The 17,074-nt window shown below is 45.1% G+C and overlaps 3 protein-coding genes across 5 annotated transcripts; 2 read left to right on the top strand and 1 right to left on the bottom strand.

Annotated features, from left to right (window-relative positions):
* Nucleotides 1-988: 988 nt before the first annotated feature.
* Nucleotides 989-7,377, top strand: LOC139913926 (carnosine synthase 1-like). The gene is made up of 8 exons (XM_071902092.2): nucleotides 989-1,148; nucleotides 1,563-1,652; nucleotides 2,449-2,897; nucleotides 3,523-3,739; nucleotides 4,048-4,133; nucleotides 4,973-5,204; nucleotides 5,444-5,718; nucleotides 5,821-7,377. The coding sequence occupies exons 1-8, from the start codon at nucleotides 989-991 to the stop codon at nucleotides 7,363-7,365; spliced, it is 3,054 nt and encodes a 1,017-aa protein (XP_071758193.2). The 3' UTR covers nucleotides 7,366-7,377.
* A 1,501-nt stretch (nucleotides 7,378-8,878) lies between these two features.
* LOC139914053 (uncharacterized) lies at nucleotides 8,879-11,738 on the top strand. Of its 3 annotated transcripts, none has more exons than XM_071902265.2 (7): nucleotides 8,879-8,946; nucleotides 9,146-9,302; nucleotides 9,530-9,640; nucleotides 9,884-9,940; nucleotides 10,211-10,357; nucleotides 10,525-10,638; nucleotides 11,148-11,738. In XM_071902265.2, the coding sequence occupies exons 2-7, from the start codon at nucleotides 9,171-9,173 to the stop codon at nucleotides 11,196-11,198; spliced, it is 612 nt and encodes a 203-aa protein (XP_071758366.2). In that variant the 5' UTR covers nucleotides 8,879-8,946; nucleotides 9,146-9,170; the 3' UTR covers nucleotides 11,199-11,738. The 3 variants fall into 3 exon arrangements, with proteins under 3 accessions (XP_071758366.2, XP_071758356.2, XP_078145317.1); XM_071902255.2 differs by having other exon boundaries at nucleotides 8,943-9,022; XM_078289191.1 differs by lacking the exon at nucleotides 8,879-8,946 and having other exon boundaries at nucleotides 9,124-9,302.
* A 591-nt stretch (nucleotides 11,739-12,329) lies between these two features.
* aldob (aldolase b, fructose-bisphosphate) lies at nucleotides 12,330-15,763 on the bottom strand. Its single transcript, XM_071902060.2, has 9 exons — nucleotides 15,623-15,763; nucleotides 14,676-14,788; nucleotides 14,335-14,546; nucleotides 14,164-14,218; nucleotides 13,725-13,885; nucleotides 13,515-13,598; nucleotides 13,187-13,361; nucleotides 12,869-13,068; nucleotides 12,330-12,605 (listed from the first exon to the last, which is right to left on the bottom strand). Exons 2-9 carry the CDS (start codon nucleotides 14,785-14,787, stop codon nucleotides 12,510-12,512), a joined length of 1,095 nt encoding a protein of 364 aa, XP_071758161.1. The 5' UTR covers nucleotide 14,788; nucleotides 15,623-15,763; the 3' UTR covers nucleotides 12,330-12,509.
* Between the last annotated feature and the right edge of the window lie 1,311 nt (nucleotides 15,764-17,074).

Here is a 17,074-nt window from a genome sequence, read left to right as displayed (position 1 = left end):
TCTAAATAACTGTATATCATTTTTTTCAGCCAATATGGCTCTGAGCATAAGTCAGCACTCTTGTTTGATAGTGGAGTTTGTGTCTAGATTCCAATGCTTTTGCACCAATCCTATCCTTGAATGTGCAAGCTTAATTGGAGCATAACAGAAAAGTTGCAATGTCACACACATAATAGTTACAGTATATATGCATGTTGTATTAGTCTACATGTGCAGAAAGTCTAAGGGTCGGCTAGACATAAAATTAGCCCTGAGTGTTATTTACAGAGGTCATAGTGTGAGTACATCTTGAGTGAGCTAGAAGGGCATGACCAAGGGCCAGAGCCTATTCCAAAGGCTATTAATAGATTTTATGCCTTATGCTACTTTGAATTCAAATTATTTTGTTGGACCTCAAATACTGTTCAGAGTTTCGGCCCTGCGGCTTCATTTGTGCAGCTTTTTTCACTGAAGATACACATGAGGGGAAAAAAGACCTTCTAAAAACAATACAAAAAAATAGTGGTGATAAGGAAACAATAGCAAAGAAGTTATTATGAAAGGAGATGCATTGTTAATAATGACATATCAATAGGGAAAACACTGACATATATACATTTTAGTCTTCAGGATATTATCTTTAAGGGGTTTGCTGCCAGTTCGGCTGAATTCCAACTGAAAAATTAACCGCTGCGGTTGAATGAGTGCAGCTGGTGTCGTCTGACCATGGATGCCAGAGACAAATGATGTGTGTGTGTGTGTGTGTGTGTGTGTGTGTGTGTGTGTGTGCATGCATGTGTGCGCATGTTACTTTTGCAATGTGTCTACACTGTCAGTGTGAGAGTTATATATATTTCCAAAACAGACGAGCAGCTGACAGTGTTGTGATTTGACTGTATTAGTATCTTTTTGACCACTTTGACCCTGCACTTTTTCCATTGCACTCCTCTTTCTCCACACACACACACACACACACACACTGCAGCTCTCCATCAGCTCCTTCCCCAGCATGGTTGTTCCTCGCCCCACCCTGCCCTCCTCTCAGTGGGAGTGCGTTGGGAGCGGGGACGTGAAGTCGGGCTCCTGCAGCCCAGAGGAGGGACTGAACCGGACTCTGCAGCAGGCTCTGAGGGAGCTCAGCCTGCCTGAAACACAGGACCTGCCGCAGGGTACGAGCCTCCCGCTGGACTGCAGAATAGAAGATACCTGCGTCTAGATCACATAGTAAAGCCCCACCTTGCATCTACCATGCCATCATGTACACACAGTATCAGTATCAGCCACTTATCATATATGGATGGAGGGATCCCAGAATATCCACCTCCCCTGCTGCTATTACACTACTGACTTGGCTTGGGCGATATCCAAAATGTAATATCCGATGCTGTCCTGCCAAAATATGGCGATATATGATATTATCACTGTTCGCCGGGAGGGAGGGAACATTTTTCTTTTTTTTTTGCTGTGGTATTTTATTTTATTGCTTATGAATTGCGCCAAATTTCTATATTCGATATTCAATAGCGCAGAAAATATTCTTCAACTATAACTTGGTTCTTATGGATGATTGGTCCTCCATGCAGGTGTGAAGTACTCAGAGCTGTGCGTCTGTGTTTTGGGCTCCCCCCTCCCCTACCTCTCTCTGCTGCTGGAGGCCGGACAGAGGAGTCCAGGTAAAGAGCAACAGAACATCTTGACGGTCTTATTACACTGTCTGCTACTGTACATATTGCCACATCTATCATTTGTATCTAGAGTTTGTCTGAGGAATTACTCTAATGCTGCATTCACAGTAGGATGTGGGATTTTTTAGCTGGCTCTGATATCTCCCACCTGGTGTCATAAATTGCGGAAATGTGTCAACACAGGCGGGATGATGTCAGCAGTCCTAGATATTAAACATCAAAATGAACTGTTTTGGCTACTGATATGAGCATGTGCCTCAAGTTATTGTCCACTTAGCCACGATTCCCTTAGTATTTTATGCAAACATTCAACAGGAGCCAGGCTTGAAAATAAATAGAAGCTACACCTATAACTTCCTCTTTTTCATTCCCTGGACAAATACTTGGGTCCAAAGATTTACACTTACAGTTGGATGAAAGATCACTGACTCCTATGTGATATGATGAGAATGCCACTGCAGTATTCATCTGCTGTCACCACTGTATCTGTTAGAACTAATAACAGACATTTCACTACAGCGTTTGGCGAGAGGAATTGGCGAGAATAGTTGTTCCAAAAAAGACAAGTCTTTGTTTCCGAAGTGTTTCTCCTATGAAATAGTTTCATCTTAAGGTCATTTAGACTCCAGTATACTCTGTGCACATGTGCATTGGCAGTGAGTGCCAAGAGCTCCACATTCCACTCACTGCTGAACTTTGCATGACCCGAGAGAAACCGGGCAGGAATCTCTCTCTCTCTCTCTCTCTCTCTCTCTCTCCCTCTCCCCCCCCCGTCTCCCTCCAGGAGATGCCCTACTGTGCCTTTCTCCTTCCTGGCTCTCATGCTCCTCCTCCTCCCTCCTGGTCCACAAGGCTGTCACCTTTGACCTCGGGGGACGCACCTTCCTCACTAGCTTCAACCCCCCTCGCGCGGTCACCTACTTCCTTTCATGTGACCCGTACTCTGCGGAGGAAGTGACCCGTGAGGCGGACTGCCCAATGGGAACTTCTGGATCCCTGGGGAAGTTTTGGGGCGACGTTCTGACCGCTCGATTCCTGCTGCAGAAAGCTAAGATTCATACCCCCCCGACCCTGGCCCTGCTGGTGCCCTCGGGACACACGATGCTAGAGGAAGGCACCGTGGGAGTGCTGGAGCTGGTGCACCTGGGAGCGACAGTGAAGGATGACCTGAACTCCATTAGAAACAAGGTGGACTCCTTCCTGGAGTCAGAGGCTCTGAGGCACTCAGACAAGGTGTGTCCGATTCTGCTGTGCTGTTATCAGTACTAGAATGTCTTACTTAAGTAAAAGTACTGGTGTAAAAATCTACTTAAGTAAATGTAAAAAGTAGCTAATTTAAAATGTACTCAGACTAAAAGTTACTGAGTTACATTTTAGAAAAGAGAACTTTGCTGGTCTTTTCCATGCAATTCTAAAAGGACGAGAGGACTTCAAACTAGATTCTTTTAATTGTAAAATATAGAAATTATAAAATAAAGTGCACAGACAAAGTAAAGCCAGATTACTCTTCTCTTCTTTGCTGACTGATGGTCCAGTTTCTGAGGCTTATGGAGAGCCAACAGAATATGTACTCTGTAATGGATGTGATTTAAAATGTAGCTAAGTACAATACTTCAAAAAATGTTTTAAAAACGTACTTAAGTAAAAGTAACATTACTGACTTTAAAAAATACTCTAAAAAGGACAAATACACAAAAAAGCTGCTTAATTACAGTAACGTGAGTAAATGTAATTAGTTACTTTTACCCTTAAAACATCATCTGTTTCCCTCCAGCAATCAAATTTTGTAAAACTACAAATCAGTGTAATGATTACATTGAAATGGTTTGTTCTAATGCTTTGCCTTGCCCTGATGCAGGTGGTTCTGAGGTGCAGTGGAGGCAGGTTTGCGGGCCGAGCAGCAGCGGCCTCGGCCCCCGTTTATTTCCCCCAGAGCAGCAGAGAGGAAGTCTGGGCCAGAGTGGCTCAGCTGCTGCCAGGCCTGCTGCCTGGGGAGGCCGTCCTGCTGGAGGCCTGCTGCCCTCCACTGAAGTCTGGAGCCCGGGTACAGACCCGTGGTTTGGAAGAGCACACTGGTGAGGGCTTCGGTGAGAGGAATGGCCGCAGCTAGTGGCCTTCTGTATTGTTTTTCAGTGGAGGCATTAGTGTAAGTTGAGAGACAGAAAAATTCCTTAAAGACAATGACCACTTGTGTGCCTGGGAAGTAATCATTATTGTATTGTCTCATATTATGGAATGTAAGTGAAGTGTAAACACCTAAATATGTGCTAATATGAGGCTCTTTAACTCCTTTTCTATTTCTCCAATTATCTTCCTATCTCTATTGCACACCATACTGAAGTCTTTTTGTGCAATGTACTATAAATAAAAACTGTTGTGCCAGATTGCAGGTCTCAGATTCCAGACCTGTGTTTCAGAATGTGTGCCATCGTTACTCGATCCCCTCAGAACGTCCCGCTCCTCTACAAGGTACATATCAAAGGCCAGATGCATAAAACTCTGTGCAGATTCAAGACTAACAATCTGTGTATGCACAAAATTGGAAACATGCATACGCAGTCTTTTCTTCAGATTTATAAAACCCTGCTTATATGGTGCATTGTTCTGTTTTATAAATTACAATCATCGTGAAACTGTGCATATGTGCACAAGCCTAATGCGCACTCCCACAGTTAGCCATTAATAGATTGACACCTGTTTAGCCTAGTTTGGACATAAATGCCAATTATCATCATGGGCCAGAAAATCAGGCAACGTCCTCTAACAGTGCCAAAGCTGCCTTTGCATCATTCACAGATCACAGCTCACAGCCATTATGCACCACTATATAATAGCCAGATTGATAACACATGAGTAGGTTTAATTTATGATCTGATAATTTTTATTGCCACATTACTGTACGATTTGGGTTGCAACATGTAAACCTATTTACTCAGGAAAACAGGATGTTAACACATCTATAAATGTTATTATATGCAACTCTATTGAGACATAATAGGATACTATTGTGTGCTGAAAAGATTAAGGCTCCAAATAAAATGTTGCCCAAATTCCTTCTCTTTGCCAAATTGCTATATCACTTTCAGCTCAGCTGACTCATAAGTCTGTGTACACATGGTGTAAAGCATGCATGGATTTACACACAGCTTCCTCACAGCACGTTCTTTTTTATAAAAAGAACGTGCTGTGACGTTTCTGCGTGGAAAGTGGTATAAGCATTATTTTTGTGTGTAAATGTGCAATGTGTTAGATAATGTGCAATATGCAAATTCATTTTCTTTCTCTTTCTCTCTCTCGATCCCTCTCAGCTGGTGTGTAGGGTGGGTGCATCTGACACCCCTCTCTCTCACCACCAGTCCCTGAGCCAGTCCCTGGAGACAACCCTGTCAGAGTGCGGTTTCACCGACCCTGCCTTGGTTGTCTCAATCCGTCGCCTGGCAACCAACACTGCCCTGGACTGCCTCCGCGTTATCATGCAACAGGAGTCAAGCATGTCCTCTGAAAGCCGTGGTGGACTCAGGGCTCAAACTGACATGATAGGTGTGTGATTGAATCTAGGTGTGTGTGTTTGTGTGCTTCTGATGTGTAATGTAACGATGGATGAAAACTACATTTCTTGTGCCTTTTCATGAAAAAGTGCTGTCCTAGAAAAGTTTTCTGGTTGCATGAAAACTATGCTAAACCTAAAAAATAGGATTTTATATTTTTACCCCAAAACCTCTACAGATGTGAGCTTATTTGCTGTAAGGAGCTGTTTTTCACATTTTCACATCTCTTAGGAGTGGACCTGCTGTTCACATCTGACAGTTCCATCATCAAGCCAGTTGTCCTGGGCTTCCATCCATCCCTCTGTCTCCATTCCTCATTCCCAGAGCAAAGGATAGAAAAGGAGGTACCTGACAGTGAGATGGAGGCCTGTCGGGGTACCCTCCTCCTCACACCGCTTACTCGCTCACAATGCTTCCTGATGCAGGGGAAGACGGTGCTTGTGGTGGGAGCGGGAGCTTACAGTAAGAAGTTTGTCTGGGAAGCGGCCAAACACTACAAACTCAAGGTGACTGTCTCAGAGATTTACTAAATGTGTGCAGGTGCATTTCAGTGAGGTCAATGTATTAAAAGCAGGATAACTGACATGCTTGCTGCCATTTTAAATCAGATACTCCTGGTGGACAGCGACCCACACCACTTTGCCTCAAAAATGGTGGACCACTTCTTGCCCCTGCCTGACCTCCCGGACCACCGCCGTGATGACCAGCACTGCGTCCGCATCTGTGATTGGCTGACATCCTCTGGACTTCATCCTGACGGCTGCGTGTGCTTCTGGGATGACTGTGTGGTCCTGACGTCGCTAGTCTGCGATAGGCTGGGACTGAGAGGGCCGCACCCCGTGGCTATCTGCATCGCCAAGGAGAAGAGCCGCACCCACCTGCATCTCCTGGGTCTGCTGCAGTCCACAGGGACCCAGCCCGTCACTGCTGAGCTGCCCGCTGGCCAGGCGGATAGCCAGGTCGACGTGAAGAACGGACTGAGAGGAGGGATGGTCAGCGTGGAAGGAGACAGCTTGAGAGCCTTGGCTGATTTTGATGCAGGAAATCTCTTCAGTGGCATTGCGGACAAGCCTGAGAACACCTGCTCCTCACCAGCTCCTTCCCCTCGCTTGTTGCCTTCCCATTCCTCGCTGCCTTCAGGTTCATTCCTTCCATCTGTTCCTCTTCTCTCCCCCTCTCCCAGTTCCTATGCAGTTCCCTGCCTCCATGTGGAGAGCGCTCTGGACCTGCAAAAAGCGGCCCAGGGAGGGCAGGGGCTGCCAGGGGCCGCAGGTGTCCGAGCGGTCAGGTTCCCCGCTGTGATGAAACTGGAGTATGGAGCGGGAGCGGTGGGCGTCAGGAAAGTGGGCTCCCTGACAGAGAGCCTGGCGCATTTTGAACGCATTGGAGGCGACCTGAGAGAGGAGACAGACTACCCAGGTATCGGCCTGGGCTGGGGCAACACCATGACCCTGATGGAGTACGTGGGTGGCACCGAGCACGACGTGGACCTGCTGCTGTTCGACGGCCAGCTGGAGGGGGCCTTCGTGTCCGACAACGGCCCCACCCGCGCCCCTACCTTCACCGAGACGGCAGCTCAGATGCCGTCGGGCCTGGCTCCGGACAAGCGCGCCCAGCTGATCCGGGCGGCGCACCACGCCTGCCTGGGCTGCGGCCTGCGGGACGGAGTCTACAATGTGGAGCTGAAGATGACCAAGCTGGGCCCGCGCCTCATTGAGATCAACGCACGCATGGGCGGCTTCTACCTGCGGGACTGGATCCTGCAGCTGTACGGCGTGGATATTCTCATGGCGGCCTTCATGGTGGCGTGCGGCATGCGGCCCCGCCTTCCCTCGGCCACGGACCTGCCCGCTAGGGGCCACTTTGCGGGGGTGATGTGCGTGGTGTCGCAGCACCTTCAGGCCTTGAGGAGCACCGCCAGCCCCGAGCGTCTGCGCAGCCTGCACCAGGAGGGAGCGCTGTGGCTCAATGAGCTGGCTGCTGACGATGAACTGATCTCCGGAGAGTACGAGGAGCCGTTCTGTAACGTGGGGGTGTGGGACAACCGCAGCGGGGAGAACGCCTGCCAGCGACTTCTGGCCCTCTGCCAGGGCTTGGGGTTGCACTGCCCGCCACGCTATGACCTGGTATACTTCCTGTCTCATTTCATTTAAGCAGAACGCAGAATAGGGATGATGTTGTTAAAGATGTTACAGAGCTATATTATGTTTATTTCAAACCTCCTAACTCCTTTAATGTTCACCTTCGCTAGTCATTATGAATGTAAAAGGTTAATTTCACCACAAGAACAAAAAAACCAACATTTGAATTTTATTTCTGTCGGCATTTTGGGACCATATAAAAGGATCAATGTATTATGATTAGTTACATTACCTGTGAGTCCAAACAATTCTGTCAGCACTGCAGTGCTCTTTAAATTTTAAACAGAAAAAAGGTGTCAGCCTCTTCTCTACATTCATTACCCAGCAAAATACAGTATTGTTTGAATAACTGTGTGCACATAGCAAAGCAAAATGTCAGGGGCATTTTGGGAGGAGATAAGAGAGGTTAAGACAGACTAGACCACTTTCACTGGTGCTAACCCAACTCTTACCAAAGAGTTGTGACTGTAACTGAGATGTGATGTCTGATGTCTGCATGACTGTGACCTTTTGGAAAAACTTGGCAGTGTGATCGGTAACCTCATTGCATGGAGGGCAAAAAGTGGCAGCCAAAGGTTACTTTAAATGAAAGGTCATTGTGAGTTTCCTTACAGTAAATCATAATATTATAGTCTGCCAGATGGAGGTTGAATTACAAAACATGTCGTTTGAACTGACTGCAGCTTTGCTAAAGGACAGACCCTCCTGAATAAGACCTCACCTTGGCACAAGTGCCTGGGCTTTGGCATTTGGAGTATCATGTTGTAGGAGACGCGATGCCTCCATGTCAAGAATAATAATAATAAATTCAAGAATAACTCTTCTGCACTGCTAAGAAGCTGTTTCACTTTGTGCACTCTGGAGTGTTGGAGACTTTTATCTGGTTGCAGTGTTAATATTTCACATTTTCAGATTTACAAATTACGATTACTTACGCTTATGCTGCCTGGACAATGGCAAATATAACTGAAATGCAATGAAAAGATATGTATTGTGCCAATGATATACTGTTTTTCAATTTCTTTTCCATGTGTTTTCTACATATAAGACAAGCATACAAGTCAGAAGCTTGCTCTTTTCAGTGATGCATGTTTAGTGTTTTGCTGTAGCGTGTACTCTGTTCTCACCAAGTATGTCAAATTGCTCAATTCTGTGTTTTCTCCTTATCCCGCCCTCCCTCTTTTGTTTGCTCAAAAGCCACAACGGACAATAAACTGCTTCATGATGATGAGAAACAGTCTTCCTGTCTTCCTGTTCCATGCATATCTCAGTGGGCTTTTCCAGAAGCAGCTTTCATACACTTTTACATACACTTTTATCATTAGTAACCCTGTTGGAGCTGGATACAAGAAACAAGTAGGAAAAAAGAGTATTCTTTCATGTTGGTGTGTTAAAATGTATTTGAAATATGACTTGGTGAGCATTTTATTGAGGAACAGTCTCAGCCGTTATCATGTAAACAGTGTTCAGCCCCTCCCTTTAAAGAAAAAAAAAACACAAATCTCAAATTTCCCTACTTCCTTCTCCCACCCCCAAAGTCCCCCTTCTCTTCTCATTCGCAGTCCTTTTCTCTGCATGAAAAACTAAAGCAAGGTGGGTCACTGCATGTTTTTCTGTATATCTCTACGTTCTTTGACTTTGTTCTTTAACCCTTTCCTCCAATACCGAGGTAATTCTACCACACCACAGTCATTTTGTCTCCCTAAACTGCATAGATTCACGGTACACAGTCTATGCTGTCGAAGGGTGGACATAAATCTGCTTCGATTAATTCGTTCCGTCTCCTCCCAAGACCAAACCCAGTGGATTTTCTGACAATGGAGGATACTGAGCCGACAGCTAGAGGGAGGACGAGAGGGAAAGATGGGACTCAGGAGACGGAAAACGTGGTACTGTTGTCCAGCAAGCCTCTGCATCGATTCATCAGAGGGGAGCCACAGATTCTTGGGGTAACACCTTACACAATCCAACATAGAAATGGGATAATAGGCAATGTTATAGTTGGTGATTTACATTAGTATTGACATCATAGAAGTGGTCAAATGTACATCCTGTATTCAAAATAGAAAGACATCGCCCAGTGTGGGTAACATGTACACAGAGAGGAGGTACATTCTACATTATTCCTATTTACTTTGGTTCCACCATCCACCTCCTCATGCCCCCTCCTGCCCAGGTTGTGGTCCTGATCTTTGGCTGTGCAGAGCTCCTGATGGGGTTTCAGCTGGCGCGAGAAAGGCGTGAAAACTCATCCCGGATCTACATCCCCTTCTGGCAGGGGGCTCTGGTACAGAACATTCGGCTGGTTAGCAGTTAGATGCTGATTCACTACCGTCAGAGGTGGAAAAACATGCTGAAATAATGGGTTGTATTTTTTATTAATATATTTCTCAATGTACAAGTGAAAGCATTTGTCTTGGAGATTACTTGAGTTGAAGAGTAGATCATTAAAAAAGTCAGTAAAGGTAATTTGTTGTTGTCATTTTGGTTGAATGGAAGAGGAGAGTGATCTGTTCTGTTTTTCTGACAGTTTCTCATCTCTGGAAACCTCTCTATCTACACTGGGTTACATCCATCCAAGAGAATGGTAGGTTACGCTCTAGCTTTAATGTTCAACGTTGTTGTTTTTTACTATTACTACTATGGAGGCGGTTATATATGTGCAGCATTTGAGTCCAAGACAAATTTCCCCACAGGGACAATAAAGTATATTGTATTGTATTGTATTGTATTGTATTGTATTGTAACAGTGGACTGAAAGACACATTTATGGACAAGCCCACCGACTCACACACACACACTCTCTCTCTCTCTCTCTCTCTCTCTCTCTCTCTCTGACTCACTTAAACTCCCCCAGGTGACGGTGTGTTTGGCCATGTATGTAGTTTCCCTCTTGGGCATCCTGGTCTCTATTGGCTACAGGATAGTCTGTCTCATCGAACTCAGCCATTTCAGGTTCTTGTACGGCCCCTACATAGATGAGGAGTGGACCTACAACAGTTTTGTGAGTTATGGCGCATATTTGGCACATAAAAAGACACACACACACACACACACACACACACACACACAAGTTGACAGTTGTCCCAGAAGGAAAGGGCCTGGGGTATTGGGTGAGGCGGAAGCCAGTTCTGGGCAATTAAACTTTTTTTGTCTTTCACTCTCTCTCAGGAACAGCTTCTTTCTATTGAAGCCATATTGTTCATTTCCTCTGTGTGTGTGTCAGCGCTTCTCATCTTCTTGTCTGCCATGGCACGATTAGCCCTGAAATCCACAAATACTCAGGTAATACATCTCACTAAATCTATTTTTATTGTTATTAAAATGTTATTTTATGTGTACCAGATTAGTCAGGCTGAGATTAAGAATCCCTAACTTAACACTAACCATTTCATGGGACACCTGGCCAAGGAAGCAACAACAAGACAAACATAAAAGTTGCAGAACAACAACATACAACAATGTGCAAAGTCAGAGTAAAGTCAGAATCACATAAAGAAGGTAAAACAATGCAGAAAATCCAAATGCAACCAAAACCAATTAAAGGGAGAAATGGAAGAAAAGGAAAATCTTATGTATAAGCTTTCCCAAGTATCATGACAGTCTGAAAACCTAGTTATCTCTTGAAACTAAACACAGCAAACACGGCACTTCAGTTTGAATTCAGCAAGAGAGTTGCTGACTGGATCCAACTCCACAATGACATTTGCCATTTCATATTATTTACTCACTGTGCTGCAGTCATCATCTTCCTCATTTTGTTCCTTTCCTGTTGTGCTCCATATGTTGGACAGGTCTTGGTCCAGCATGCCCTGCCGGCCCGGAGCAACACAGCATCAACCTGAGACCAGCCGGTTACACTACATCCTACAACAAGGGTGGAAGTAACTACATTTACTCATGTTACTGTAACTGAGTAGCTTTCTTGTGTACTTGTACTTTTTTGAGTAAGTCAGTATTTTTACTCTTATTGAAGATGTTTTTACTGAAGTATTATATATGATATATAGCAATGTTCTCTTTTCTAAAAGGTAACTCAGTAACTTTTCCTCTGAGTACATTTTAAATGAGATACTTTTTACCTTCACTTAAGCAGATTTAGTACTCTTTCCACCGCTGTTCTACAATAACTAGCCTTAGTCCTGTCCTGCAATGTTCTGCAGTGCAGCTACACTATAAAGACCTGCTCTACAACATAAGAATGTATGTAGGCTAGTGTAACATCAGATGTTATATGTGTGTGTGTGTGCTGCCCCACCAAGTGGCAGCATAGCTCAGCTGCAGCCTATGGTATTTTTCACTAACTGTATGCTAACCTTCAAACACATTTGAGTGCAGTAATTTGGAATTGGCTGATCTGAAAATAAATGCATCATTGAACCAAATGCATTTGTTGAGTTTTTTTTATGTTGTTTGTTGTTTTTTGTTTGTTTGCACCTGCTTGGGCAACAAGGTGATCATTGTACCCATTCAGATCCCATTTCTAATGCAGGCACTTGTGGGTCTGAAGCCTGTGAGAATTTCAGTAGAACTCATAAGGCTCTCATAAAGCACCAGATTCAAAATGTAGTGCCATGTGTAGGATATCCCGTTGTGACTTCCACTTCTGATGTGCATGTGCTCCATCAGGTTCGTTGAAAGAGGAACTACCACCTGCTCCATGCGTGTGGCAATCCTGAAAGCTTCCCCCCCCCCCCCCCCCCCCCCTCCCTTAGCTTCACTCAGCAGTTTGAGGGAAAAAACAAAAAAAACAAAGAGACCCATCTGTGACACCTATCCAGCCAGGCCCAAAGGTGTCCCACCTCTCCCTACGCAAACTTTATTCCTGTAAAATTTCTTTAAAGCGTGTCATTTTCCAGGTTTTAACAGAGGTATGTTTGACCATCATGCCGCTTTCAAAATTGTGACACCACATGTACCCAGATGCTCCAATTTCATAACATCCCAAAGCACTCTAAAAAGCAATGACACCAACATTTTGTTCACAGTTCATTTATTTCCATTCGGTAGACATAAACAAGTAGTCAAACATTTTAGTCGACTTCTTCCCCCCCCCGGTGTTGCCAGTGCAGGGAAGGACGACACCCAGCAGAATCATTTCCTGTAGTCATATTTGGTCCGTGTGCATTTATTTTTTTGGCTTTAATGTTCAGTATTTAATACACATAGCTGGCAGTGTACAGGGACTTCATGGAGGACTGGTCAGCTGAGCCAGTGGGTTTGTACTCTCCTTTGGAAGCCAGGCCATTGATCTGAAGAGGCCAACAGAGAGGGAAAGTTAGGGCAAAGTCAAACTAAGTGTTAATAATCAGCCAAGTTACTTGGGCAACATAAAGGCAAGAGGAAAGCGACAAAAGGTTTTCAGAAGTAATAATTTACCAAATCAGTATCAAGTTGGGTAATGCAAAGATAAGAATCAATTCTTAATACCCAGCTCCATGCACAGCCCATAACTACAAATTGATAGAGTCATTCACTATTAGTCGTCATCATTCATGCCCTCCTCCAGCCTCACCTTTGCTCTGGTGCAGAAAGCGTCCTGTGCAGCAGTCTTGTTGGCAGCTTTGCCCTGCCAGGCAGCAAGGGCGGAGGCCTGGAGTGCACGGCCATACGAGAAGGTCAGCTTCCAGGGGCGGTGGAGGGGCACCTGGTTGATGGCGTTCAGGTTGAGGGAGGCCTCCTCCTCGCTCTGGCCTCCGGACAGGAAGCAGACGCCTGGAAAAAAGGCGAGGAAGAACACCACGTTACTTATCTTGTACATCGTCCCAAATAAGGCTGCTTAAACTCTGGTGGGTAGAGACAGCCTCAGGCATCATGAGGGGAATACACTCACCGGGCACGGCGGCAGGGACGGTGCGCCTCAGAGCGCTCACTGTGGCCATGCCCACCTCCTGGGGGGTGAACTTCTTGGGGCAGGAGTGTCCAGCAGTGACCATGTTGGGCTTCAGCAGGGTTCCCTCCAGGTAGACGTGGTGATCGGACAGAGCCTTGTACACAGCAGCCAGAACCTGGGAAGGAACAGGGAGGTTTAGTGGTACACATTCCTCCAAATTGGAACAAGTAACGACCCATTTTATCTTGTGGGAAAATACTGTTGAATTCTTTTCTTCTTGTGGCCTTGGCATTCGGTTGACCTCTCAAGCCGGAGCTGGTGAACAAACCTTTTCTGTGACGTACTGGCAGCGCTGCAGGTCGTGGTCTCCGTCAGGCAGGATCTCTGGCTCCACAATGGGCACCAAGCCATTCTGGTGGGGTAGATTATTATATTAAAAAAAAAAAAAAAAGGTGAGCGACTTTCTAAAAAAAGGGAACACAAAACAGGCAACATATTGACCAAGTTAATGCTGTGAATAATATGGCCAAACACACACCTGTTGGCAGATACTGGCATATCTGGCAAGGACATTGGCGTTTTCTGCAATGGCAAGAGCTGATGGGCAGCCATCTGAGATCTTGAGCACACACCTCCACTTGGCAAAGTCGCAACCATCCTTCTTGTACTGAGCACAGCGCTCTGAGAGGCCATCAAGACCTGCAGAGGAATACAAAGAAATAGGTGCTTGTATGCTATGGTAGTAGTCCAGTGTGTCTCAATGACCACAAATCAGTTCTGTTTGCGACCAATGCTTTGTTGACAAGTTGTCAAGAATTAACTCCTCGAACTGAACAGGTTATTTCATGAAAAATTCTAAGCGCTTATTCTGCAGGATTGCAGTAATTTGCAGGGAAGTTATAGATTTGTCAATTAAGCAGATTTTTACTCCTCTTCGAATTTTACTTGACAACCCTAGTTGAAATATCCATTTTCACCTTGTGTGGTGGTCTCTCCATCTGTTCCGTTTAAACCAGCTGTGCCCTTGTCCACCTGAAGCAAGAAAACCAAACAAATCCATGAGGGGTCAAAAGTATGGAAGGCCCATAGGAGTACATCAAACTCAGTTGGGATTTGGCCTCAGCCAGTTAAGTTTGTGGTCTTCTCACCTTGATGCCGACAACAATGCCCTTGTCCTTGATGACCTGGGGGAAGAGCTTGCCGCTGTCTGACTTCTGGTAGAGCGTCTCGTGGAAGAAGATGACCCCGCCCACGCTGTTGGAGATGGAGGGATCAACAGAGAAGAGGAGGTCACGGAAGTAGCGACGGTTCTCCTCGCTGTTCTCCACGTTGATTTTCTGCAGACGCTTTCCCATGGTGCCTTGAAAGAAGAAGACACCACAAAGTGTTTCAGATGCCAGCTACTCTGTAAAAATCTACATTTTGTGGACAAATGCATGCAAGTCACTCCTCATCCCCACTACTTCCCGCTCAGTGTTATCAAACTCACCTGTCGATTCATCTGCGGCCAGGATTCCCTTTCCTGGAGCGACGATCCTCTGAGCAATGTCAGAGAGCTCCTTCTTCTGCTCCGGAGAGAGGGATGGGAACTGATGAGTCATCCTGAAATGGAGAGGAAGAAGGGATTGCACAGGTGATGAGAATCTCTGTCAAACTGTAGTGAGTAGAAGGAAGTGTTCCTTTTTCCTCCATATCAACTGCCTTGGAACATCTTTTCCATGCACCGCCTCCGTCAATATTTGGCTTGCACATTTGAACTTTGGCCTAGATCAGATAAGTTCTGCGTCTCCATGGATAAATTAAGTTCATAGTTCACTCAAAGTTGTTAAGTATGGTGCTGACCCCAGGCTTTATGCATTAGACCCCCCCCCCGCCGCCGCCACACACACACACTAAAGATCATAAGCACAACATCGCTGATACAAGTGATCATAAAAGGCAGGTAGAACACGGATGTGAGTGTTGATGATCCATTGCCAAACAGTTGCACAACACAGAGGAGGTTGGGTTTTTCATACTGGCAGACAGCCACCGCCACGCAACACGCGTCGCCACATAATGCACAACGCATTTTCTTCAACAATTTTCTTCTCCTCCATATTGCAAAAATCTAAGTTTGCACGACCTAATCTACAGATGTAACTTGAGTAGACACATTGCCAAACTGTTAATAGGGCAATATTTTATCTAGTTCCGAAGTATGCGGAACTTCCGCATACTTCTATAGACAACCATTGAGTGATGCAAAAAAAAAAAACTTGCAGCTCAAATCCATAAATGCATGATTGTTTTCAACGCTGCACACTGAGAAACAAAACAGAAATAGGAAAACTACAACTGGAATCTTGCAGAAACCAATCAGAATGGCTCAAGTAGCCTAACTTCTCCAACCAATCAAGACAAGGCAAGAGATGTGAACGTGAAAATACATCTTACTTGAGAAAGTTTGTCAAACAGCGACGACAGCAGAAGTGCAGACGGCCTCTCTATCCTCCCAGGAGTTAGGACTGATTGCGAAGGCCGAAAAGTGGGCACAAAGCGCTATTTATTGCCTCTTTGGAAACGTGGAGGAGGCGCCCGTGATGTGGCGGGGGCGTGCGTCACCGGTGGTAACGCAATTGGTCCGGTCAGACAGACGGGGGCGGGTTTGTGTATCAATGCTCTTTTGTGGACTTTGAGTTCCTATCATGCACCTGAGGGGATGGCTTCAAAACATGAGAGGAACACAGTGTGTCGTCTGAAACTCGAGTTATAAAACCAGAGCACGATACGATTCTGCAACAATCCCTTTCATGACAGGCTATTGCAGCACATATGGGGAAATATTGAAATGTAATGTGAGAGGCCGGTTGCAATGTTGCAATTCCGGTTTCTCTTTCCGGTTTTTTTTCTGATTTCATACAGACTTGTGTGGAATACTTGTATTTGTACATGTTTTGGATGCATTAAGCTATAGTGTAACATTCATTTATGGGACACAAAGGATTGGTCATTTGTTTGAATAAGGACAACCTACTTTTTCATGCTATCTTTGTGTATCTTCCTTATGCGTCACATCACTCGTCAGTCACGTCATGCATAAACAGTTCTCATATTGATCCTAGAAACTGGCCCAAAGAGCTTCTGGGGTGTCTCTAATGGTTGCACCAGTCCTGCATGGTGATCTCTGCATGGTGATCTCAGCATATTTGAACCCAGCTATGAGGTAGGTTGGGTGGATCTGTAACGCAAATAATTACAAACCAACTTTTACACAATATGGACCCTGGACCCCGAGCAATAGTGCCCTCAAATATTGCTGGTCAGAGTCCAGTCCCTGTCCATCAGCCCCTTTTTACACAATGACTGAGAACAAGAGAGTGAGTCAAGAAAGTGCAATTGTTTTCCCAGACAAGCTGGCTTACCTCCACAAGTACTTGGAAAGATACAACCTGAGGAATGTCGATTTGGTTGTCCAATATTATAAATCATCAGTAAGGAGGAAGGTGGACAACTCTATGCTATAATATCCTCCAGCCTCATGCATCTGTGGGAGCTGCAACACAGCAGCAGCACACAAAGTATTTCTACTGTGAAGCCATGTTGTGAACATATACCATATCTGATTTGTCTATGGTTTTAATAAAGTGAAATCATCAATGTGCATCACAAATAATAGTGTTAATTTAACTGCATGCCGTTCAATTGCCTAGATTATATTTATAAAGCAATGGGTCCCTATTAACACATTTGTGTTAAACGGTCTCAAAGTTGCCCATAGGTGTGAATGGGAGTATGAGTGACTGTCTGTGTATCTGTGTTAGACCTGTGATGGACTGGGCTGTACCTATGGAAGTATAACGGTGTAAAGACAATGAATGAATGAATGAATAAATGAATAAATGAATA

This window comes from Centroberyx gerrardi, chromosome 16 (assembly GCF_048128805.1).
Source record: "Centroberyx gerrardi isolate f3 chromosome 16, fCenGer3.hap1.cur.20231027, whole genome shotgun sequence".
Taxonomy (NCBI): domain Eukaryota; kingdom Metazoa; phylum Chordata; class Actinopteri; order Beryciformes; family Berycidae; genus Centroberyx; species Centroberyx gerrardi.
Note: the sequence above shows the minus strand (reverse complement) of the source record. Positions and strands in the feature narration are given on the sequence as shown.

What these genes read in the sequence shown, in the direction of transcription:
- LOC139913926 (XM_071902092.2), top strand. Translation starts at nt 989, where the DNA reads ATGGTTGTTCCTCGCCCCACCCTGCCCTCCTCTCAGTGGGAGTGCGTT. An exon ending in ACGTCCCGCTCCTCTACAAG is followed by an intron (nt 4,134 to 4,972) that starts GTACATATCAAA and finishes GATCCCTCTCAG; the next exon opens with CTGGTGTGTAGGGTGGGTGC. An exon ending in GGCTCAAACTGACATGATAG is followed by an intron (nt 5,205 to 5,443) that starts GTGTGTGATTGA and finishes CACATCTCTTAG; the next exon opens with GAGTGGACCTGCTGTTCACA.
- LOC139914053 (XM_071902265.2), top strand. Translation starts at nt 9,171, where the DNA reads ATGGAGGATACTGAGCCGACAGCTAGAGGGAGGACGAGAGGGAAAGAT. An exon ending in TACATCCATCCAAGAGAATG is followed by an intron (nt 9,941 to 10,210) that starts GTAGGTTACGCT and finishes AAACTCCCCCAG; the next exon opens with GTGACGGTGTGTTTGGCCAT. An exon ending in AGTGGACCTACAACAGTTTT is followed by an intron (nt 10,358 to 10,524) that starts GTGAGTTATGGC and finishes ACTCTCTCTCAG; the next exon opens with GAACAGCTTCTTTCTATTGA.
- aldob (XM_071902060.2), bottom strand. Translation starts at nt 14,787, where the DNA reads ATGACTCATCAGTTCCCATCCCTCTCTCCGGAGCAGAAGAAGGAGCTC. An exon ending in GGCCGCAGATGAATCGACAG is followed by an intron (nt 14,547 to 14,675) that starts GTGAGTTTGATA and finishes TCTTCTTTCAAG; the next exon opens with GCACCATGGGAAAGCGTCTG. An exon ending in TGGAGAGACCACCACACAAG is followed by an intron (nt 13,886 to 14,163) that starts GTGAAAATGGAT and finishes ATTCCTCTGCAG; the next exon opens with GTCTTGATGGCCTCTCAGAG.